This window comes from Mangifera indica, chromosome 7, assembly GCF_011075055.1.
Source record: "Mangifera indica cultivar Alphonso chromosome 7, CATAS_Mindica_2.1, whole genome shotgun sequence".
Lineage (NCBI taxonomy): Eukaryota > Viridiplantae > Streptophyta > Magnoliopsida > Sapindales > Anacardiaceae > Mangifera > Mangifera indica.
Window position 1 is genome coordinate 18,794,344 of NC_058143.1, and position 24,614 is coordinate 18,818,957.

Sequence of the window (24,614 nt, forward strand, 5' to 3'; positions counted from 1 at the left end):
CCGTCTCTTTAACATTACTAAACACACCGGATAAGATGCTGCATAACAGGTACTGTAGTAAGTTTTACCATTGTGATGAAGGGTCGGCCAAGCGAGCCAACCCTTTCAGTTTCCACAAATTATGTCAGCCATATGTCTTGATAGCCATACGGCACTCACCAGACTAGGGCGAGTGTGGCATACTTAGCCAACCGACCCTTTTAAGGATGCGAGTTATTAAAATGAAAACTTTATAGAAAGCTGTTTCTATTCTCTTTCAACGTCTCTCCGATGTGGGATGCTGTCTCCGTTTGTGCAGTGTACATCCATAACCTTTTGTAATTTGCTTTTATTTTATTATTTTTCAATACGGCCTGTACGAATTTCAAACTGTGGAAAGAACTTCAGCATTATCGATGTTATCCACCAATTTTTCTGGTTTTAATTTAGGATATTCACAAAAAAAATAAAAATACAAAATTTCCTGGGCTAACTAGAAAGGATGATGATCCACCTTAGTCACATCCAAGCTTACCAGTTATAATAGCATAAACGCAACATTAATAACGTAATAGAAAAACTTAATTGGACTATATATACACATCAGAGATGGTTCAAAAGCAAATGCTATTGTAATTGTTAATAAATGGAGTCACTGTTTATTCAACTGCAGTACTCAACCACGAAACACGCTTATACCTAAAAAGGAAGATGTGAAACCTTCTTAGATCTCATTGACAGCATTATGGAATTTGGACAAGCTATGTTCCAGAATTTCCTACTTTACAAGAAGTCAACAACATTTGCCAGAAATCCTTGAGTGCACACGAGGAACCTGCAGTTTGTCAGCTGTACAAATCTAAAATAAGAAATCAACATGCCGACTCCTGAAGCATGGTATTAGCAGTCAATTCAGTCCCTCAGAATTATTAAGTTTAACTACAAAATCAGTATAAAACACTGATGTAAAGGAGCATGTTTAAAAGCAGGAAGAAAAACTGGGGATACAAGTTTAGAAACACTGTTTTAACAAGAATAAACTGTTAATGAAAGGAAGGCCTGCAGAAGAGAGGTAGGGAAGAAGGAGATGGTTAAGAGTGTCAAGCAGACATGAAGCAGGAGCATATAAAGGAATATTAGTAGTAAAATAAAAATAAAGTTCTGCAGAAGAATCCATCGAGGTAGAAGAGATACCCCTGACATTGACATTGATTAATAAGTTATGAAATGCAATAAACATCTGGATGCTCCAGTATGGAAGACCAGATCGATTCAAGTGGTAAAGAAGAAATTTCTTCTGGCATGGCACCTGAATCAATTTGTTTCCTCCACTCCACACATAATTTAATCAATGCCACTTCCCCCCTAAAGCAGTGATATTAGGGGTATCTCTTTTTGAGATGCATTACAATTTCTCACTTAATATGTTTTCTTTGTCATGTAGTGATGGGAAAAAAGATTCAAACAAAAATTGACGTCCTTGTAAAAGGCTTCATGCTGAAGTTGTAACATGATTTAAGAAATACATGCTGTATTACCTTTCAGGAATTTATGTAACACATTGCTTGTGCTTGAAGAAAATAGGAGTCTTTGTACTTTCTACCACTTCCAACGTGAATCCCATTACGAATCCAATCCTCACGATGAATCCAGGCATCCCTACCGAAGTCAAGAACTCCAAGAATCTGTCATGAACAGAATATGAACTACATTATCACTTGTAGAGAAAACCAGGGAAACAATATTTCACATTAGAATTTGATTGTTGGAATCCATAGACTGTAGATTCACCCAACAATTAATGACATTTTATAAAGTTGAGAAAAGTAAGATGCACATATGCTACTAAACTTCATTAAAGAATTGCTCAGATTAAAATGAGTTCAAAGAAAAAGAAGAATAAACCAAAGAAAGGCAAATCAGAACCTACGACTTGAAAGCAAGTATAACATCTAATTTCCAATCACAATAACTTCCTAAATAATAAGCATCATATGTTTTCCATATTGGACATCCACTGCAGTTTCGTGGGACGAGCAACACAACTGTCTTGTTCAAACTACAAAAAACTTGGTCCTTTCATCCCTCTTATTAAAAATATAAGATGCTATACCTATCATATTTTATGGTGTTGAATACTTCAGATTTTTCTAATAGACGTCAATAACAAAAATCAGTTGCAGGACATGGAATATAATAACAACATAACATAATTGTAATGACTGCCAACTTACAGCTCCGCCTTTCCAAGACACATAAGTAGGATTTGTTCTTGACTGCAACACCTATTTTACATACATAAAGTTTAGAAAATGTCAAGATTTAGCGGCCATAATAGAAGCAAAACAAGAAACTTGTTGAGATTTGTTCTTATCATAAACTTAAGTACTAGGTGAATCAATTTGATAGCTTGCTAGCTCCAAAACAGATCTCTATGCTCGAAAAAAATTTCCTCAAATGGTATGTATTCTTCATATACTATAGACCTCATTGAGAATTTCATGTTTCATTTGTATCCCCGTTAATAGAAGCAAGAGAGAAAACACAAATATTCTAAGAGTAATATTGAAGACTAAAACATAGATGATGCCCCAGATACCCTATTATCTGAATAGTCTATCTAAAATTAAAATAAATAAAAATAAAAAAACATAAAAAATGATTGTAAAATCCAACAGAACCTTAAATGTATATTCTAATTCTTCCCTTAGAAACAAAATGGCTTAGCAAGAAAACGAATGTGCAAAATAGATAAAAAGTTAACATTTCTGCTCATTTAGTATGCATATAATGAATAACATTAATGTATCTTAGCAAATTAGAATGTGGTATGCACAAATGATATGAAACTTGCATCCCAAAAAGAACAGTACAAAACAAATTTGCGGTCCAAAGTGAGTTTTCTAAGGAGATATAAGAAGCAAATGCTCAAGCAGATCTCGTCTAGATAGCTTACCAAAACCAAAGAAAAACATGACATCAATTTTAGTAGGGAAACGAAAATAAGATATGTAAACTAACCTCGACCATATCAATGGCTTCGTTTGAGGGAATTGCATGTAAAACTCTGCAAGAAGAAATGATAAATGAGATTCATCAAAAAATTTGTAGATTGTTGGCCCCACACAAAATTCTGTTTTTATCCACTGTGTTTTACAAAGAATTAAAATGAGTCTCTTCTTGCAACATGCTTTGGACATTATAAATTTGGGACTAGAATCTCAATAATTGACTACATTTGCATCATTCTATGACAATCATGCCAATGGATTCAGATGCATTGAAAATTTTAATACTCCTGATAAGCCGCAATAGAGCCAACACAAATATTATATTCAATCAAATAGAGAATAGCTAAACCTAAAATTTACCAAGTTATTACTTATTGCCACATACCAAAAAAAGAAAAGGGCAAAGACCATGGTGGAAGATGCCAAAAGATCTAGAATGAATATTTACAGTACTGGCACTAGAAAATATGATCCATCATCTTAGGGACACAATGTAATATTTCAACAACTAATTAGCTAGGCCAGCTGGTAGATTAAACCAATCAGTGTAACAATTCTTCGAGTTTGCAGTCCACATGCATTACTAAGATACTGTCGGCTGAAAGCTCTACAACAACTACTACTGCTATATCTTTTATGCTTAGCAATACACAATATGCAACACAGACCTAGTGGTATAAAATTGTTTCTACTACCAAGAAAAACAAACCCGCTCCTACTACCACTTCATGATAGATCAGGTTTTGGAGTAATAGATTGATTTTAGTCTAAATATATGAAAACAATCTAGCAGTAGTTGCCTTCTGATCATGTATTGGGTAAACCAAGAAATCCAAGCACTGCTGATAAGTATCAATAAGAACAAAATATATCTACATTATATAATTTAATTTACTGGTGACATTCATTTATTCAAGAATACTAAATTTGAACATATTCATTTCATCTGTTATGGCGTGTGCACAATTCTCCATATTTTAGTGATAAATTAGTACAGGCTGACTTTTACATGATTGTTCATGAAATATAATTGAAAAGAAATCTGTCACGGCCTGAGCCAATCTGAAGCCTACATGGGTTAATCTGATTTGGTTAAAATGTCAATAAGATGATCTTAAATTTAGAATGTTCCAATCTCCATCATACCCAACTAACAGCCACCACATTCTTTAACATGAAAATCAAGGATGTAACAAACCTCTCCTCCACAGCAGGAATGAGACCACGCGTCAAAGCTACACCACCAATCTAAAGCATGAAAACAAGTCATTCTTTGAAATAATAAAATGTTTAATATGGAACCTTTAAAAAGATCTACACTAGCAACGAAAACTCACCAATTGTATGCTACAAAACAATTTTCTTTGGAGGTCTATACGACCTGTAAATATAACAGCCAACAGTTAGATGGAGCACATACAATAGTCAATGATACACCGTGGAAGATATACACAATCCTACCGGTTGAAAGAATGCTACTTGTTACAGCATCAGCAAGGCCAATCTTCTCCTCCCTCTTTGGCTTAGTTGCTAAAACTGGGTAGGTCTCCCACATTGATAGACCGACATTAATGCCACCAAATAAGCCATCTGACATGTCAGATCTTCTGGGAAATTCTGTCTGCCATGTATCTTCTAGCATATCCTCATAGTCATTAAACCTGGAAGTAAACCATTAGACAATATCAAAATTAGCAATTTGCCACAAATACTTCCTGGTGCAAAGAAGCGAATTTTAACGGATAGTTCTAACCATGAACGAGGTGGTGGAGGGTACGCATCAGGAACCAAAAGCTTTGGGTAGAACAAACCCATAGGAGGAACCTATTATTTAAAAAAAAAATTCTTATATGAGTTTGGGTTGGACAAATATAAGTTTAAAAATGAAAAAAATGTTGTATAAAATTTCCTTCTTGATAAAAATACATTTAAAGCAGTTAGCCTTGTCTTATGAGATCCAGCAGGCATGCCATCCTCATATGAATGAACCACAGCAACAGCATCAACTTCCCCCTCCTATATGCAGGAAATAGAAAATCAGGAAAACAATAACTATAATTGCTTACTATGGATAAAAAAACACATGCTTCCAAACAAGAGAAAAGATAGAGAAATCCAAACTTTATTTAATCTCAAATTGGAAAAGAAAAGAAAACTCACTTTAATCTCACAATAGGACTCCTTCAGTTTATTAAGCATTAAAAGATCCATAGGCTTTGTCAAAATGTCAGTACGAATTTGCGGCCAGGTGTGATGGTGCCTCTGAGTCCAGAGAAGACATCTTGATATATCCTGAAATTGTATGCAGAACACTTAAGTAAGAAATGGAATCAATTAATAACTATGAAATCACCAACACAATAAAATGAGATTCACTTCAGTGTGAAAAATATTACATTAGCCAACATATTCAGCTAAAGTTAAATAATGAAGCAGTGCTAACTTCAGTCCAAGGGATCAAGATTCAACAGCTAGTTCAAGTTTGGCCACACAGTAATAAAACGTCAAAAAGATATAAGAAAACGTTACAAAAAAAAAAGGTGGGAGGCTAACATGGGAAAAAACAATAATCCTTCAGGAATGCAGAACATAAAAATGCTAAAGGAAATCAAGTATTAAACAATAAGGAAACTTATAAACAAAATGACTGCTAAAGAAATCCTTCTAACATCCCTCATAAAATTTTTTTACCAAACAAAGTAAATATTCCAGACCAGAACCTTGTTGCCATCAGCCTTGTGTTGGATTGACCTATAAATGTATCACCACCAAAATTTTCCATCTCTTTGTTGGAGGTCTACATGTTAATTTTTCTTATTGTCTAGCCCTTTGGTGTTTTCCCTCTTACAGTTTTCAAGCACACCATTTTCATCTGAAGACACCGTCACACCAATATTGTCTCAGGAGTGCTGAGCATACAGTTCTGCCAATATAACATGGCTTCCTAAGAATGAGTAATGAGCACCTTATGCAATAAATCCAAACCAATGGAGATGCATGAAACAATCTGTAAATGAAGAATGCACTGCAGAATGAATGTCAAGATAAGCAGGAGCTTGAAATGGTGGTATAAAATTATAGAACAGGTTAAAGCAATAGGTGATAACATAGGAGAAACAAATATGATCACAGTTGATGTCATACAGCAAAACAGTTCATGAATTAGACATGAATAATTAGAGAAATCATAAAGATTCACTACCATAACTTGATATAAGATTAAGATCCAGAGAAAAGAAATAAATACCCCAATGCAAGGGTAAAAACTTATTCCCCACAAAACTTGCCACTTTAACATCTGTGAATAAAAATAGTATGATACTAGAACTTAATTCCATTAGTTCCTACATGGCACATATTCTCAACCTGAACGTGTGGTGCAACTTATAAGTGGTGTAAGAGCAACTAACAAGCTTCAGTGCACAATCTATACAAGATGGAAGTAAATGTCCAACTCATAACTACATATAAAATAATTATAGAAGTAGTAAGAGACCTCCCATGAGTTTAGATGATTTCCCCCTAAAATTGTAGCTCAAGCAAAAATTTCAGTAATAAGTTGAAGGTAAACCAGAATCCACACCTCACCACCAAAAGGTAAAGTCTTTTCTGTATTAGGTAGAGCCACTCCATCCTGAACACCAAAAGAAACATGTAGTAGATTAAGATAAGAGTGAAGCCCTAGCACTCCTTAATTCAACACAATCCAACCATGCTGCTACTCAGAGGAATCCAAAGATAAAAATTAATAATAATAAAGATTGCATGAAACCACAAGTCTTTTTATCTTTGGGCTGCATGCAGAAGTACAAAGGTAAACCAAAAGTACACTTGGTAATGAAAGCAAGTGCAGGATCAAACGCTTATGTGGCGGAAGCTGTAAAACTGAGGCAGCAGAAAGTGATTTATCAAAACAGGAGTCACTGGAGTGATGATGTATGCAATGAAAAATAAGTCGTGGAGGTGCTGATGGTACCACTAAAGAAGGTAATGGCATGACAGTTGCCTAAAAATGGTGATAGCAAAAACAGCTGCAAGTTGTTGGCACAGGTGGTGGCAACAATGATGGCTGATGGAAGCAGCAGTCCAAGGCCGAAAAAGTTGAATTTATCAAAGGAGAAGTATGTGCAATGACACCTTGTGAAGATAATGATGTCACTGGCAGAGAATGTCATTAATAATGGCAATGTGTTCAAGATAGTGACTGTAGCTTCACAAAGAAAAATATCTTATTCTTGGTTCATATATTTTGTCCCAACATTTTTATTCCTCCATTTATATTTCTTAATAGTAAAACAAACATTTATTCAAATTTTAGTCCCAGAAGCCAATAGGCAAGGTCTAAGTCTTGTTTTTGTCGGATCCTTTAAAATAAGACAGAAAGTTCTCCGTGTTCTAGAAAAAGGCAGGCAATTGGAATCTGTAGTTACCTCAACACAAATAACTGATGTCACCTGAGCACCCATAGTTACAACACATGCTGTCGACAATCCATTTCCAAACACTGCAGCAAGACCTTCCTGGTAAAAGTAGTACATAATAAGATAGCCATATGTTTGAGGACCGAAACAGGGACCATAGAAATAATTACAGTCAACACATATCTACAAGTAAATGTTGATGAAAAGTAAAAAATTAGATAAAAGATAAATACTGTAAACACATTGGGGAAAAAGACGTTATGCTTGCAGTGGCAGCATTCTTATAAATCATAATGGCACAGAGAAAAAACAAATGGAAATGTTTCGGATCATACTCCCTATAGCAAGCATTAGAAGTTGTTCTCACGTTTGAAGAAGAAAATTACCAGACACTACAGAAATAAACAATGTGATAACAATAGTTTCATTCTCTGATAAGAAATATATTACATAAGACAAATAAGCCGCTCAAAGGGTGCCCAAAATTGCACTAAACCCTTGTTGTTGACCCATTCTGATGCTAAATGGCTGATTGGACCATAGAATATGCTTGCAATGTAAAGCACTTTGATTTGAAGATAAATCAATGAAGTAGTCCAGTCAAAAATACACGAACAAAAAAAAATCATAAAGCCAGAAGAAATATCTTCAACATACTCTAGCAAGTTCAGCTTTGATAAAGCTAATAACAAACTACGATGAAGTATTATTCAATACATTAAAACAGGGATTAAAAAATTAATTTATAAGTCAGCATGGAAAATATTATATACTTCTCACCTGGTGTACCACTGCTGTGCTAAAACACAAATCTCGCAACACAATAGATAGCATTTCTTTTATTTCTGCGATTAACATATGAAGAAACAGATAATTCACAGGTTAAGAGCATTTGCAAATAATCAAATTGTGAAAATTAAAACAACAGATAAATATGCCATTACATAATTTTGAAGTAATGCTAAATCCATTCAATTATTTTGTCTAAAACAGAAGCCAACCTGTTGGCTTTCTCCATTTACATGATTCATATAAAAGAAGCCTAACCTTTATACAGTTTAACACACAAACACCCATGCAAACTTATATATAACTGAGGTAGCATGTACGGAAATGAGTTAAAGTGGAATCTCCCTTTACAATTTACATATAAACATACCAAAAATTTAAATGAAGAAGAAAAATCACTCCGTTTCCATTTGAAGAAAAACATCCACATAAAAATACCTCGATTATCAAATGTTTCAGGCATGACCAGAATAGCAGAATACAAATTTCTTTCTGAGTGTGGTATATGCAATTTATCTATCAAAATCCAGTCCCAAATAGCAATCATGTCTTCAAGTACCTACAAAAAGGCAAATGTATAATAAGAGGTAAATAGTTCAATATTTACCAACCGCTATAGCATAACAGCATCAGCATATGATAAATTTATATCTGAATGGGGTTCAGCAATCTTTAGTAAGACACAGACAAAAAATTGTTGTGTTAAGAATAGCTGATGGAAGGTTAACAGTTTAGAGTAAATCTTATAAGGAAACAATGTACTCTTTTCTCAAAAAGGATATACATTAACAATAGTTGACGATCATATTCTCAGGCATGACAGAACAAAACATAAAGAAAGTACCTGCTGCAGCGGATAATGTTGTGAGACATTTAAGTGACCTCTACGAACAGGACGGTGCAAGCAATATGGCTCTGTGGGAGATATTTTGAGAGCTTCCTCACCACAAATGAACTCTCTGAGCTTATGCTTATTCAAATTGAACTCTTTATTATTAGTACATTCATGCTCATCCATTGACTCATTAGTCATGTCTTTATTCATTAATGATAAACTTTCTGCATAATCAATATACAAAGAAATGTAAGAGTTAGAGCAAAGTGATATAGCTTCCAGTACAAAAATATCAAGTGAAATACTATAATCTGACTGCACTACCATATAATATCATAATGGACACTGATTAACTAAAATCATGGGGCTTAATTATGAGTAGAAATGAAAAATAAATACATACATACAGAGGATTAATATATGACCTAAGGGTGGACACAATCCGAGCCAACTTAGGCTCGGATTGCTATTCGGCTCAAACTCAAGCTGAAGTTTCAGCTCATTGAGTTCAGCTCAAGATCGATGCCTTGCCAACATTGTCGCACTAGATCTCGCGTGTGATTTTTCTTCAACAACTCTTCTTCTTCTCAGGTGTTACTGAACAGCCAACTCAAGCTAACCAAGCTCAATCTCAAGTCGGTCATTCTGGATTTGGGCTGAGCTCAAGTTGGCTCTTGTTCAGACTCAGCTCGACTTGAATCTATGCCTAATATGACCTACTCTGTAGCCCTCAGACACACACATAAGGATAAATAGTCGCAAGCTTCATATAAAGCTCAACTTCAACAAGTACAGGACAATAAAAGTTGTAATAATAATCAGTTAATCTAACATCACAACAACTGTGAGAAGGAGTGGCTAACTATTAAGGAGTCTTTTTCTTGAGATTCTATAACCATGACCTAATCCAACATTCCTCCCTCGGCACCCGTAAAACACAAAAATAAATCAATATCTGCAACTCATGAGCTCAGAACCAGAAGGTGGAGCAGAATTAAATAATTACTCAGCACTGTCTCTCTGCTCAATGGCTTTAGACTGCACACTGCAATCAGTAACAGGTTTTAACCCAGTTCCAAGCAAAACAAAGCAAGAGCAGTAATGGATAAAGAATACAACTCATTTGGCAAAGACAATTATTGGCATTTTTATAGCATCTATTATAATGCTAAAAAGAGGGTGGCAAAACTGTAGTAGACAGGAACTATATGAAAGAATACCCGAGGGAAGAGCAAAAAACTTTAGAACTGTACTATAAATCAAAAGATGCCTCAGTTGATTCAAAATTGTTTGCATAAATTTATTAAATAATTCAGTTCCATTTATCGTATGATTCTACCTTCACTGTAGAATAAAAAAATCAAAAATCACTTTTTTTTAACCTTGTTCCATGGATGCCGTAGATTCCTCTTCATATACATTTGTCCAACTGAAGGGTGAATCCTTCCGACTATTTTGCGGATTATATCCATCAACACGACCCATCTGCACAATGACCATCAAGTCATAATTAAGCCATGATTAACAAGCTCTATAAATGTTTCATGATTTGTTGAATTTTTTTTGTCTTAAATTGCCAATTTGCAATTTTATGTCTGGCACCTTGAGTGGCAACAACAATTATTCTATAACTTAATTTCAGTGCCTTTAAAGCTTATAAGGATATAGTAACAAAATTATCTAAAATTCTGTTGCAATAGTTTCCAATGATTACCACAAGTACCATACATAACTAAGTCTAAGCTAATGTCCAAACTTCACTAGTAAGATGATAACTTGCACTACTACAAAACACGTTTTCTTTAGACTTCTGAGTTTTTCCCCATTTCTAAATCATTGTTTTGACTTACAATATTTAAGCACAATGCAGATCTAATGATCTAAAGTATGTAACCAGTCAGGAACTTCAAACTTGCATTATGGGTGCAGTCCCCTATCATCAGCAAAAGGCAAGTACGAAACGACTGAAAATCCTATGAGCTTTTGTAATCATGATTTACACAATGATAAGAACCATTGTCAACCCTAATAATAAAAGGCACAGAAGTCTTGCATTACCCTGAATTTGTACATCAAGTATAGCAACCACATAAGATATTATCCCCAACATTCTTAAACATGTTTCTGCATCTAGGGAAATCTTTTTGCATTGAAAAAATGTTGAACATTCGATAAACAAATATAACATCATATCAAAGCAAGTAAGAAGAACGAAATCCTGCCAAACTTAAATTGCATAAATGATAAATCATTCAGCATACCTTCCGCGGATATGAATTATTAGCAACCTCCTCATCAATAAACGGTATCTTCAACAATGACGCAATCTAAAATTCAAGCACAACAAGCAATTAACCAAAAAATTAAAAAAAAGAAACAATATCCTAAAAGCACAATAACAAACCGAACCAAACAAAATGCAGACCCACTCACAACATCGTAGGCCTTCTCCCTCTCCACATACTGTGGCGTGGTAACCTGAGAATTAAGCATCTAAAAAGCAAGCGAACAAACAACACAAGATTAAAAAATATTCCCAAAGAAAACACTAACACACCTATAAGATTAATTGAAAATATTAACCAAACTAGTGAACCTGATCTTTGACATTTCGTTTAGGGCTTTGGCTAGTGCGGCGTGCAATGCAGTGAGGAATGTTAAAGGGAGAGTCCTGTTGAGCAAGGCCGATCCGTATATTGGCGGAACCTGGCCACGAAGTTAAACCAAAATTAACAACTGAAAAGTGATTAATGAAGTAAAATTTAATAAATTAAAGCGCGGTTAGAATCACAACCAGGATTGATTACAACTAAATTGGCGCCTCGTTCAGCGACGAGTTGCGAAGGAACCACCGTTTTCAAGTAATCCTGCCACGATTACACCAGAGGTTGGTTAAATTTGAAGAAATAAAGAAGGTTGTGATGGTGTTTGGGTGCTGCCATACCATGGTACTACTGTGAGCGATCACTAAAGCTTCAACCGGAACAGGATGACTGCTTTTGCCGCTTCTTTCTTCTTTGTTTCACTTGTTCCCAAATTTTTTAACATAATTAACCAATTTTTTTAATATTAAATCAATATAATGACCGAAATGCGGAATATTAATTAAAATAGACAAAAATTTTTTCGCTTTTACCTTTTTAGGCAAACATACAGTAATTTTACTTTTATAAGTAAATTTTTTTGTAACTTCAAAAATATCCTCCCAACCCTGTATACGTAGGCATTGGAAGGAAGGTTTGAGTACGTGGGTACGTGCAGAGTGCGCGCGGAGTGCGTGGGTGCGTGCAGAGTGCGTAGGTGCGTGCGGAGTGCACACAGAATACGTGAGTACGTATGGAGTGTGCGGTGTGCACAATGCATGTGCAGTGCGCGCACTGTACACAGTGCACAGTGAGTGTACAGTGTATGTACAGTACATGCACTATATTATATATATATATAATATTATATTATTATATATATTTATTATATTATAATATTATATATAATAATATAATATATATTTAAAAATTATTATTATTATTATTATATATATATATATATATATATATATATATATATATATATATATATATATATATATATAAAAGAAAGGGTGCGCGCACTGCACGCACTTCGCGCGCACCCTCACACTTTGTTTATATATATTAATTAGGGTGTGCGCACTGCTCATGCACCGCGCGCACCACGCACGTACCGCGCGCACTTCGCACGCACTCACACACTCAAGTTTTCCTTCCAACACCTACGTATACAGGGCTGGGAGGGTATTTTTAGAGTTACAAAAATATTTGCTTATAAAAATAAAATTACTATGTGTTGGCCTAAAAAGGTATAAGCGAAACAAATTTTACCTATTTTAATTAATATCCCCCGAAATGCTCGTATATAAAGTACACTTAAAATGCGTTTTACTCTTTGAAAACTCGCATACTGCACCCATCCAGTACGCGATATCACGTGGCCAGAATTTCCGCGATTCTGACTAGCTTTTTCTCCGACTTTTTTGACGACCAAAATAACGCAAAAGGTTGGTTAATTATTCCTTCCTTGTCATGCTTAATATTTTCTAGTGTAGAAATTTAAACATACTGATATAGATTTTGGGTGTTTAGGGGATAGAGTTTTGATTTAAAATATTGAATAAATAGTTTCAATCCTTCCTATTTTAGATGAAATTTGTTAAGAGTTTTGTGTTACGCTACATTTAGATTTGATTAACAATAAAATTGGATTTGAAAATCAAGTTTTACGATGGTTTAACCATCATATAAGATTCATAACCATCACACGAAGAGTTGGAGACACATGAGAACACATGGAAAGGGGCTATCTTTAAGTTTTCAGATAATTAACCACATGAATCATGTTGTAATAGATCCTTTTAGATATTTTCTATTTGAGAGCTTTTTAATTTTATCTTTTTTAAGGACATATTGACATTTTTTTGTTTAAAGGTTTTTTAACGTGTTTTAGTTTGTTTTTATAAATATAATAATAATTTATACTCAATAATATTTTAAATAATATATTTTTATTTAAATTTTTTATTTTTTATAATAAAACATTACTCAAACTAAACACATTTTTATAAGTCAAATTTGATCTAAACTAAACTTGACACAACTTAAACTCAGATTGAATGTTTAATATTTAAGTTAAACTCGAGTTTAAATTGATACACAATGTTATTAAAAAATTACCAGTAAATTGAAGAATATCTCCAATGATAAAGGTCATGAACTTCGTCCCTAACCAAATAAACAAACAAACCGAACCCATCCAAACCTGTTCAAGGCCTGATCCTAAGACCCGTCTTTAATGCGATAAATTTAAAATTTTTACATCAAGAAGATCTAATGAAAATTTACATTGCGTCTTGGGGTTGGTAAATCAAGAAATATACTGTAGAAAAGCTAAATGAAATATTAAAAAAAAAAAGGGCTAAGGGCCTGAGCATATCTGCAGGCCGGTCCCAGTCCGAGCCCCAGCATCACCGGGCTGGTCCTGGTTTGGGCCCAAGGGACAAGAAGACGCCTTTTTTTCAGCTTTACATGCTATTTTCTTTCATCAGAATGGAGATCAGCTTCACCCGTCATCCACGGATCTCGAACCGAGAATCTCCATAAGTAAACTTAATCTTCAGTTTCTAAGGATGATTATGACTCCTTAAAAACACAAAGAAATCTTTAAGGACTTCAAGAGTTTCACCACAAAATATTCAAGATCTTCATCTACATGCAGAAGCATGGCAGTTTACAATCCATGACTGCTAAAATAGCAATATGAAATCCTAATTGTGCTAAAAACAATGAAATATATTGCTATCCATTTCACATTCCAGAATGACAATATACCCTGTGAGTAGGGACTGTCAGCATAACAATCTCTAGAAAAGGAAAACTCCACAAAATAGTATGTGATGCTGCATTCTCAGTGGAAATCCCAAGTTTTAGGCATGCCTGACAGAACGATGTCATTCCCGACCGTGGACAATAGCTTTTCTGGTATACCTACCCTGTTTTTGCTTTGGGAATCCTCTTCTTGAGTTGCCTCCTTGGAATTAAGTTCTTCATTCCCATGAAGAAAAGCAATGCACCAAAAAGTGCAATGCTCTGGAAGAAAAACCAAAAATAGATTCAACATTCCGAAGGTTGAATGCAAAGATATGATGAAAAACACCATAAATATGAATTACAAACAAACCTGCAAGAATTCATTCAAGAGAGGAACGAATTCAGGGTCCTTGGGGCTATAGTTGAAGAAATCAAACAGAAGTGGGGTGATAAGCACCAAGTAGACAAGCTGCAAATATAGTGGGGGAATAAGTATGATTGGCATTAGTGCTTGTTGACTATTGGAAGAAGCAGTGGTTTGCTAGGCTAAGTTCAGTTCTAAGTTGTCAGAGGTAACAAATTAGTGAACCAAAAGGAAGAAAATTCTTACCAGGAGAAAAGCTCCAAAGGTGTTGCCAATTACAAATAGAATACCTCCAAATCCTTTTAGAAATATAGTAGTTGTAACTATATGTCTAACCTGTAAAAATATATTTCTGAATCAGTAAGACAAGTAAAACACAAATACAAGACAACATGAAGATCTAACTAGTCCTACAGATTTACAAAACCAGAAATGTTGAAAGCTAGAAAAAAAATGGGGAAAGAAACACACTTACTTCTATATCAGGTATTCCAAACCCTAATGTCGAGGATAGATGCTTCTTAGCAACAGCAATTTTGGGTATCAACTCCTTAGCTGCAGGCCCACCATCGACCCCAAAATCATTATACCTAAAACATGTAGTGTCAATATCTCAGTAAAAAAGCTGTGCAAGAGTAACAATCAACTGGAGCTTCGTTTATCAAATGGCAACACCTTTATAGACTTGTACCACCCAACAATTATGTTAACAAGGAAAACAGGGGAAAACCACAAGCCCCCAGACAACGAAAGTATCATGCAATTTGAGACAAAAATTATCAAAAAACCATGCAATTTCTCAACCAATAGGTCCATTTTCATCCATGTGCTCTCCCAATAATAAATAGGAACAAAAATAACATTATTTTCTTCTTTATACACTGTTTTGCACACAGAAAAAAATTACATAAGTAAATTCTGTAATTCAGTTATTTTACAATCTTTTTAAATATAAAATCTTATGATAATTCTATTGAACATGAATACATATATGAATCTCACAAAAAAGATTCTCAATCAATCCGAAAAAATACTACAGTTGGATCATTATTCTACTTTAAAAATGCTAATTGTAGAAAATCGCATACTCCAGATATTATCAGCTTAAAATACAGAAGGCTATAAAGACAGCTCTCGTCAGAGTAAATTAGTCAACAAAAACAATGCTGTATCGCCACAAAGGTGTAATAAGTAAAGCATCATAACAATTCCACTTCCATTAAGAAGGGAAGCATGAATTCCTCAGACAACCATTAATAACCAGCAAAAATTCCACGACAATTCTCAGTATTCTCTTCCAATTAAATTTAATATCCAACTTTGATTTTAGCTAAAGGAAATGGATTCATACTTCAAAGAAACTAATCAAATAATTGGGATAACTTTCCGATTCCAGCTTCAGCACCTTCAAGTTAAAACACGCTAACTCAAACACTTTAATACTTGAACAAAAACAGTTTCACTGAATTTAAAATTCTCAGCAAGCAGAAACGCCATTCAAACACAAGATTAATAAGCAGAAATCAAATATTACCGAATCAAATAACAAAACCAACCAATTAGCAGATCTGGCCTATAAAAACGTTACAAAGTAATAGATATTTAGCAGATCTAAGTTAAGAAAAGCGAAAGAGAGAGAGCTGCTTACATTTGCCAGGCGGAGAGAATGAAGAGAGAAGCGAAGAGGACTCGTCCGAGGAATGAAAAGAAACCCATTATCAACTCGTTCGTGTAAAACGGTAGAAGGAAAGAGTGAATCTCGGGTCGGGTTTCTTCGTTATCCTCGAAAGACAAACCCGCGAGGGAAGTCAAGGTTTAAATGGAGTTTCTTGTTTGCGGTTGAAGTGGAGATGCCTTAAAAGATATTTTTGGCTTTATTATTGGGTTTAGATTTGTACTTAATTACCATTTCTGTCACTTTCACTTGTCCCTGAATCGCCGGTCAATATATGACATAAGTTCAACCCCGATAAAATTCCTTAAAGAGCAACAGCACCCACTGGTAAGAGAAATGACACTCTAATCCAGAAATCCTCTGGTTCTGTTGATATTTTAATCTCTTAACAAGGGTATTATCGAACATTCAATAAATAGATTTAATTAAACACATAACGTATTTAGGTGTTTTTTAGGTTTACATTCCAACTTGCAATTAATCAATACTTGAAAAAATCATTATTTGTTTTTTCTCTTTGACTCCATTTGGAATAAAATTACTTTTTTGCCACAAATCATGTTTTAGAGATTAATTCCAAGACATAAAGTGATAGACTAATTATTTAATTATAGATTAAAAAAATAAAGACTTAAAACTGCCATTTGGTTTGGCCAACAACCAGTGAGCTTTAGATGTTTTTGGGACCATTTCTCAGTTATGTGCTTGAATGGGGATTGGATTCTATCTCAATTCGAATTTGAAAAATCTTATTCAAATTTGTAAAGAAAATCAATCTATTAATGATTTTTCGATGCTTCATGAAATTCAAACCAACTGAAATCGAACTTGAAACTGTCACTCCTCTCTTTATCAAATCAAAATTCTTGGGTTTATTTAGGACAATGGGATGATAAATTTTGCCCCTCAGTATTGCCAATGTTAACAGTTAGGTCCAAACTTCTTCTAACAGTGACATGTTAAGAACATGTATCAATTATAATCAAAGAATTAAAAGTAAACAAGAGACAGAGTGGTGCTTGGCAGCATGAATTGAAAATTGGGATCCAATGAGAACATGCATTTGTCCAAATTGGAACATGCTTCATTACTTTCTTTATAATTAATTATTAATACAGTTTGAATCTTGCAAGTGCTTATGATTTGCCTCAAACTTATTTTAATCCTTAAAATTACACACTTTATTCTACTTAAATTTCGATCATATGAAGCATTTAAACTCTATGGGCTAAATGGTCATTGCAAAACAACATCACGTGATCTGTGAACCTTCCAGAGACTCCTTTATTACCTATTTCCCAACAAGTTCATTGAATCATGCCGTGACAAGCAAATTAGTAATGTCTAATCAATGTTGTCTGTTTTTTGATTGGATCATTTTCTTTGGCATTTTCATTGCAAATCATTTAATATGATTACACTAATTTAATATTATCACATCATTCACTACACATTTCCCTTATACATATGTTATTTTTCATAATATAAAGTTTTAATTCATAAAAAATAATATATGCCAAAGTACTATGTCCCCCCATGATTTGATGAAATAGCAAATAATCACCCTTTAAGTTTTAAAAAGTCAAATTTTATTTATTATATATTTATATGAGAAAATTTTATGAAATAAAAAGGTAAGAAAGTTATTTTGTAAATTTTGTAAATTTTTTTATATTCTTTCTAATTTTTTGTTTTCTCCTTTATTTTTTCTTTTATTTTCCATCTTATTTGTTCTATTTTTTCTTTTTCTAAAGTTTGAGGGCAAACTATATTTTTTAAAAATTTTAAAAGTGTTAATAAAAATTTTAGGGGGGTTTTGAAAATTATAAAAAGTTTAGAGATATCTTTGAAAATTTTAATATTTTAATATGTTTCTTAATAGTTTAAAAAAAATCATATTCTTAAAAAAAAATAAACCAAAACACAATATTTTAAAATTAATTAAAAATTTGAGAATTTTTAGAAATTTAAATAATAATTTTTTTAAATTGGTAGAAATATATTAATAATTTGATATTTATATTAAATTTTAATTGCAAAATTTAATAAAATGACAAAATAATCTCTTAAAAAAAAACTAAATAGATTTAGCGACAGAAGTGAATGATGGTAGGAAATTTGACTTTTTAAAACTCGAAGGGTGGGAATGTTACTTCATCAAACCTTGGGTGTAATATAGTCTTTTAACCAAATAAATATTGTATTCTAATGGCAAGTCGTGAAGTGCGCGGCATGACTCTGACTGAAAACTTTTTGGACGTGGACTCTTAAGTCTTAATTCAAATTTCAAACTTACGTTGGAAGCACACATTGCAAGCCAAAAAATTCAAAGTCAGGGATACAACCGTAAATTCACTAAATAACACGGTCTTTTCCTTGCAAGACCACTACCGCTGAAATAATCAACAAAGAAATTTACTTCCACCAATCTCTCTATAAGTAATCAAAAACACGCTCTCTGTCCTTTCTCCACGTCATCGCTTCTTCACTTCCCTCGAACAATCTCATTCGGCTACCGACGTGTTTCCCACAAACAAAAGACGTCTCACATCATACAGCGAGTCTTTATTATTTTCATACTCGCATGAGTAGGTGTAAGATTGCTGTCATAACTCTTTTTCCCCAACCTCTTCATGTCTGCCTTTAAAATCTTCGTCCCTTGATACTCGGCCGTGATTTGATATTACAAAGTCGGGTCAAATTTAGTCTGCCCCCAATATTTTTCTTTACTGACAGGAATACCCAAACTCTGCGGTCGGTCTTCGTCTGAAAAATGGCTATCGCTTCATTTATCGGAAGAGTATTGTTCGCATCGGTTTTTATTCTTTCCGCCTGGCAAGAGTAAAGCTCTAAACTTATCTTCAGATCTGTTCGTTTATTCAACTTGCTAATTTGCTTGCACTTTTATCTCTTTTTCGGTTGTTGTGTTTTCAATTTGTTAGTGAGTTTTTAACTTTAATGCTGAGGGTAAAGGAGGGAAAATTTTGAATTTTAGATGCATATAGGGTTAAGCGTTCGGAGTTTTCTCCTTGTGGTAGTGCATATTTGCTCGCTGTGCTTTGAAGCATTGGATCTGATGAATGGATTTTGAATATAAATGTTTGCTAAGCTTTTTAGTAGACTGTTTATTATGATTTATCTTAAATTTTGCTGTTGTAGTTTAGGAGTTTTAACAGGTTGAACCATTAAGAGACGTCTTGTTGGTTGTGAATGAATGGATTTGTGGATATTCCGTGAATCTGATTCATTTTGTTTGTATATAGATTTGTGAAACTAAGTGTACGTAATAGAGTAGGAAAGAAGTTTCTTTTCTGGCAATCCTGTGATCAGGGTACCTTTTTTCTAGATTTGATTTTGAACTTAAACCATTGTCACAAATACTGAGATTTCTATGATGGCCATCGAAGTTTTACTTTTTATTTTCCTGACCAGGAACAATCAAATTTCATTGAATTTGGTTGTCTAGGAAGGCTCAGCTTATTTAATTTCAACCATTTGTTATAATTGAACTGTTTGTTCAAACTGTATTCTGTTGATGTTAACGGTTGCCCGATTTAGGAACTTTTATTTAGTTTGACGATTTAATATTTTGATAATAAAAACTGTTTATTTACAAGTCTTAAGATCCTCTATTTGAGATTAATGAAAAATTTTGTCCATGTGCAGTATAATATCTTTACAGGACAGCTAACTGTTAATTTGTTTTCTTAATGACTTTATCTTGTGATCACAAAATTTATAAATACATTGCGATGATTATTTTTTAGTATATTCTGGCTTCCTTTACTATTGTCTGCCACCATCCTTGCTATGGCGTATGTGATTGAAGAATAAGGGTTATTGCTCTGTCTTTGCTGAAGTTTTTTAAGTTAATGCTATCTGGCTTGTATCCTAGTCAGGCTGGTAAATTACTTAAAGCATTAAGGATATTTCTTATTGTTTGAAAACCTGTTCCAGCAGCTGTACCGTGTAACTAGAAATTTGATTAGAGGTTTCAATGCAGAAATGCATTTCATTACTAATTAAAACAGCTAGAGTTTTACATTTGAGAAGATATTTTTGTTACTTGCTTATTTGCAATCATGAAAATTGTTTAAAGTTACTGGCGTTATTTAATTTGGTGTAAATCAGATTTTTAAGTGCAGAAGATATTATAAACTGCATTTACTGCAGTTGAATCCCAATTTTTGTGAATTGTATGTTTGTAGCAATGCAGATTTTCAAGTACTAATCTTTTAATTTTTTTTTTTTTATACATGTTTATAGGTTCAACGATTTTGGCATTGATGGTGGGCCTGCAGCAAAATCATTGGAACCAAAGTTCAACATCTTCTCAAAGCACGTGTCAACTCATACTGGGTTGCAAGTTCCAGAAGTTGAAGTGTGTAACCTTTTAATTTCTTGAAACTTAACTGTTGAGATACAATTTAGTGATTTTTCTGAAATATCGGTGTTTTCCTTTACAGATCAAGTATTTAGTTGCTGCTGCTATAGCATTGAAGGGTGTTGGAGGCCTTCTTTTCATCTTTGGAAGTTCTCTGGGAGCTTATCTTTTGGTTGGTATTGTAGTCTCTCTCTGGTTTTTTGAAATTGGTAATAACTTGAATTAACTGCATTAACTCCATTTTTTTCTTGTGGTTCAGCTTCTGCATCAGGCTATTGCTACTCCTATTCTATATGATTTCTACAACTACGATGCTGACAAGAAGGAATTCAGTCAAACCTTTTCAAAGTTTACACAGGTTGGTAATTACGATTTAATTTGCTGTAAGATCTGTTGGGACCCTCTTCCCCTTTCGGTTAGAATTCCCTAAAATTTTATTGTGGTTGTGGCATAGTTTTAAATCTTTTTTTTTTTTATTTCACTTTTCGCAGAGCTTGGCACTTTTTGGGGCTTTGCTCTTTTTCATTGGTATGAAGAACTCAATGCCAAGGAGACAACTGAAGAAAAGGGCTCCCAAAACCAAAACTTTTTAAAGAGATATATTCTGTCATGCCCGGGTGTAGTTTCACGGTCGATATCGGACTCTTTCCTGGATGTAGTCCAGGATCTAGTTTTGTATGCTTCAATGTTTGAATCAGGTTTTTTTGTCTTTAAATTAGGTAAAAAAGTTGTTGTTATTACCAAGCCAAATTATTGCTATTGATCTGAATTTAGAGAGATTTGTCTTGGTTAATCAATCATGGGAAGCGGATTTGATGAAGTTGACCTGATTTAATTGACTTATTTCATGCGTTGCAACTTATGCTCCTGATGAATGTGCCCCTTCCTGCTTTGTTGCTTTATCTTAATCACTGACAGTTAGTAAGGCATAATCTCATTGCTTGACCTGCAACATATATCATCTTTAATCATTTTAAGCCTTTATATCTGTGCCTGAACGACCAAGTTTAAGAACATCTGCCATGTATTTGTCCATATTTCTGAGACCTCGATGTAACAGTGTTCAAATGCTGCGTTTGCACCTGTATGGGCCTCCTGTAAAATATATTATACAGAAGTTGTTATCCAAGGAGGTATTTGGACGGCATGCTTCCTATGCGTGTTGAGACCTCATCATCTTTTCTATAGAGTGAGTCGATTCACTGCTTCCACTTGAACGAAGATCAGGGTTGAGAGGCTTTGCAAGTTGGTTCATCCAATGAATTTGCAAGACTTTGGTTTAAGGGAAGGTCTTAATGAGAGATTGAATAAAGATGAAGGGATGGTTAAATTCTGCTTTACAAGTTTATGCAGGTTTCCAAAGTATGAAACTGATTTCGGTTGGGGGAGGCGGCTTGGTTTGTAGTAATTTCCCGACAATCCTTTTTCATCTCTTTTGACTTTTCTAAACATACCATTTCACGTCCAAATCGAAGAGAGTAGACCTGGCCACGGTTCATGAACCGTCGGTTTCGGTTCGGAACCGCCGGTTCACGGTTCGAAAATATAAGAACCCTGAACCGAAACCGTAACAGGACGGTTCGTCTACGGTTCGGAACCGCCGGTTCCGGTTCATGGCCCCGGTTCGGAACCGACGGTTTCGGTTCGAAATCGACGGTTTCGATTCGAAACCGATATTGAACCGTCAATTCTAATACATGATCTTGATTTAATTTTTAAATTATTAATTACAATAATTGAAATTTAAAAGAAAGGCTTGGACTTAATTTTTCAATTAAGCTTCCTACGTATCTTCTTGGGGTTTAGAAGAATCAAAGCCTACGTAGTTCTCTTACCTTTGTATATCTAATAGCTGGCAGTGCCCCCTTACCTTATCATTCACCTCCACTATCTTGAGTATTATTTCCCGTCGTCATCGAACTATCCGTAGTTAAATCAAGCGATTCTTCATTGAAGTCCACTTTCATTTCTTGTTGTCGTAATTCGGCTCTTGTCCAATCGTCCACGCATACTTGAGCTTCAATAGATTCGGGAGCCAAACTTGATCGTCTCTCATCCAATATATTACCCCCTTGACTAAAAGTTTGTTCTACTGCGACAGTTGATACCGGTGCTGCTAGAACTTGTTTAGCAATAGCTGTCAATATTGGAAAAGTTGATGCGTGTCGACTCCACCATTCTAAAACTGGAAAGTCTTTACCTATATTGCTGTCACCAAACTCAAAAATAGTAGTTAAATAAATATCAAGCTCCGAGGTGGAGCCTAATGTTCCTCTTGGTCTTTTGCCCCTTTGCATCATAATACGATCACCATAGCTCATATTTTGGGTTGATGATGGGGCAATAGGTGGTAGAGAGGAAGAAGAACCACCATAAATTAATGCATATTCAGCATAAATTTCTTTAATTAAATTCATAATATTAGTTATAGTTAATGGAATATTAACTTCATCTAATTGCAAACATTCATAATATAATGTCAAATAATCTGTGACACCATCTAATTTAAATCTAGGATCAAAAAAACATGCAACAAGAAAAAGTTCTGGAATTATTTTATAGTAATTTAACCATTTTGTTTTCATTAAAGAAACAACTTCTTGTAAAATAATATCTTGTTCGGCTTCTTGTAAAGCTCCAATAATATTAACAGCTTCATTTAAAAATAAATGAGAAGTGGGATAATAAACCCCACTTAAAGTATATGTTGCATTATTAAAATTTCTTAATACATTTAAAATTTTTGAACAAATATCCCAATGTTGGGGATATAATATAATTTGTGGCACATTTTGTGAAATAAATGAGCATAATAAATCCTTATAATCAAATGACTCGTTGAGTAATTCATATGTTGAATTCCAACGAGTCGGCACATCTTTAGGAAATCTTTTTGGTCTTTTATTATGTTGTTTACAAAATTTACCCCATTCTTTCATAATTTGGGGATGTGTCCATAAATATGAAATTGCTATTTTTATTGGACTAATAAAATTTTTAAGACATTCTAAACCATCTTGTACACATAAATTTAACACATGACATGCACATCTAATATGAAAAAATCTACCACCTAAATTAGGTCTACAAATATCAATTAAATTATTTATTGAGGCAGTATTTGGACGTGCATTATCAAATGAAATTGAAAAAATTTTATAAAGTAATTTATATTCTTCTAATATTTCTTTAATTATTCTATAAATATTATCAGCGGTATGTCGTTCATCAAACACCCTAAATGATAAAATTCTTTTTTGTAATAGAAAATCATCATCTATCCAATGACAAGTTATACCCATATAAGAGTGAACTTGCCAATGGTCACTCCAAACATCACTACATAGAGATACACGTCCATTAAAATTTGTAAAAAATTGAATTAACTCTTTTTTTTGTTTTTTATATAAACTGAATAATGTTCTTTTTAATGTATTTCTTGGAATAGTTTTATATGCAGGATTTAATGCAGTTTTACAATAATTATTAAAACCTAAATTTTCACCAAAACTAAATGCTAAGTGATCTATTGCTACCATTTTTGCAAATTCTTCTTTACTTTTATTATCACTATACATAAATAAAGATTTGTGTGTAGAAGAACCATACCCGGTTATTTGTGTTTGGCCTCGGCTTTGTCCCATTTTTTCCGGATGTTTTGACTCCAAGTGCCTTTTGAATGTCCCGTATCCACCTCCTTGTTTGAATTTGTAAATTTGCCTACAATAATTGCAAGCAACATCAAAATTACCATCTTCCTTTTGTATTTTCTTGAAATGAATTTTGAAAATATCGGATGTAGGAATTTTTTGAGATT

At 33.8% G+C, this 24,614-nt stretch overlaps 3 protein-coding genes and 1 non-coding gene across 7 annotated transcripts; 1 reads left to right on the forward strand and 3 right to left on the reverse strand.

Moving 5' to 3' along the window:
- Nucleotides 1–76: 76 nt before the first annotated feature.
- Nucleotides 77–203, reverse strand: LOC123222243. Its single transcript, XR_006503566.1, has one exon. It is a non-coding gene; the product is annotated as a U11 spliceosomal RNA (small nuclear RNA).
- Nucleotides 77–12,117, reverse strand: LOC123220020 (actin-related protein 9). 4 transcript variants are annotated; one of them, XM_044642011.1, is made up of 21 exons: nt 11,980–12,117; nt 11,830–11,902; nt 11,632–11,741; nt 11,469–11,528; nt 11,297–11,362; nt 10,418–10,520; nt 9,045–9,259; nt 8,639–8,759; nt 8,192–8,256; nt 7,421–7,510; nt 6,574–6,624; nt 5,151–5,282; nt 4,917–5,006; nt 4,744–4,814; nt 4,452–4,651; nt 4,328–4,371; nt 4,189–4,238; nt 3,001–3,046; nt 2,214–2,264; nt 1,518–1,664; nt 77–814 (listed from the first exon to the last, which is right to left on the reverse strand). In XM_044642011.1, the coding sequence occupies exons 1-20, from the start codon at nt 11,980–11,982 to the stop codon at nt 1,521–1,523; spliced, it is 1,785 nt and encodes a 594-aa protein (XP_044497946.1). In that variant the 5' UTR covers nt 11,983–12,117; the 3' UTR covers nt 77–814; nt 1,518–1,520. The 4 variants fall into 4 exon arrangements, with proteins under 4 accessions (XP_044497946.1, XP_044497944.1, XP_044497945.1 ...); XM_044642009.1 differs by having other exon boundaries at nt 77–828; XM_044642010.1 differs by having other exon boundaries at nt 77–866.
- A 2,034-nt stretch (nt 12,118–14,151) lies between these two features.
- Nucleotides 14,152–16,593, reverse strand: LOC123220211. The gene is made up of 5 exons (XM_044642279.1): nt 16,387–16,593; nt 15,214–15,328; nt 14,985–15,074; nt 14,745–14,843; nt 14,152–14,653 (listed from the first exon to the last, which is right to left on the reverse strand). The coding sequence occupies exons 1-5, from the start codon at nt 16,452–16,454 to the stop codon at nt 14,552–14,554; spliced, it is 474 nt and encodes a 157-aa protein (XP_044498214.1). The 5' UTR covers nt 16,455–16,593; the 3' UTR covers nt 14,152–14,551.
- A 2,459-nt stretch (nt 16,594–19,052) lies between these two features.
- On the forward strand, nt 19,053–21,655 carry LOC123220049. Its single transcript, XM_044642044.1, has 5 exons — nt 19,053–19,254; nt 20,680–20,794; nt 20,880–20,969; nt 21,057–21,155; nt 21,289–21,655. The coding sequence occupies exons 1-5, from the start codon at nt 19,187–19,189 to the stop codon at nt 21,388–21,390; spliced, it is 474 nt and encodes a 157-aa protein (XP_044497979.1). The 5' UTR covers nt 19,053–19,186; the 3' UTR covers nt 21,391–21,655.
- Nucleotides 21,656–24,614: the final 2,959 nt, after the last annotated feature.

What these genes read in the sequence shown, in the direction of transcription:
- LOC123220211 (XM_044642279.1), bottom strand. Translation starts at nt 16,454, where the DNA reads ATGGGTTTCTTTTCATTCCTCGGACGAGTCCTCTTCGCTTCTCTCTTC. An exon ending in TTGGAATACCTGATATAGAA is followed by an intron (nt 15,075 to 15,213) that starts GTAAGTGTGTTT and finishes ATATTTTTACAG; the next exon opens with GTTAGACATATAGTTACAAC. An exon ending in TCTTGAATGAATTCTTGCAG is followed by an intron (nt 14,654 to 14,744) that starts GTTTGTTTGTAA and finishes TTTTTCTTCCAG; the next exon opens with AGCATTGCACTTTTTGGTGC.
- LOC123220020 (XM_044642011.1), bottom strand. An exon ending in AACGAAATGTCAAAGATCAG is followed by an intron (nt 11,529 to 11,631) that starts GTTCACTAGTTT and finishes CTTGCTTTTTAG; the next exon opens with ATGCTTAATTCTCAGGTTAC. An exon ending in ATAATTCATATCCGCGGAAG is followed by an intron (nt 10,521 to 11,296) that starts GTATGCTGAATG and finishes GTCATTGTGCAG; the next exon opens with ATGGGTCGTGTTGATGGATA.
- LOC123220049 (XM_044642044.1), top strand. Translation starts at nt 19,187, where the DNA reads ATGGCTATCGCTTCATTTATCGGAAGAGTATTGTTCGCATCGGTTTTT. An exon ending in ATTCTTTCCGCCTGGCAAGA is followed by an intron (nt 19,255 to 20,679) that starts GTAAAGCTCTAA and finishes ACATGTTTATAG; the next exon opens with GTTCAACGATTTTGGCATTG. An exon ending in TGCAAGTTCCAGAAGTTGAA is followed by an intron (nt 20,795 to 20,879) that starts GTGTGTAACCTT and finishes TTTCCTTTACAG; the next exon opens with ATCAAGTATTTAGTTGCTGC.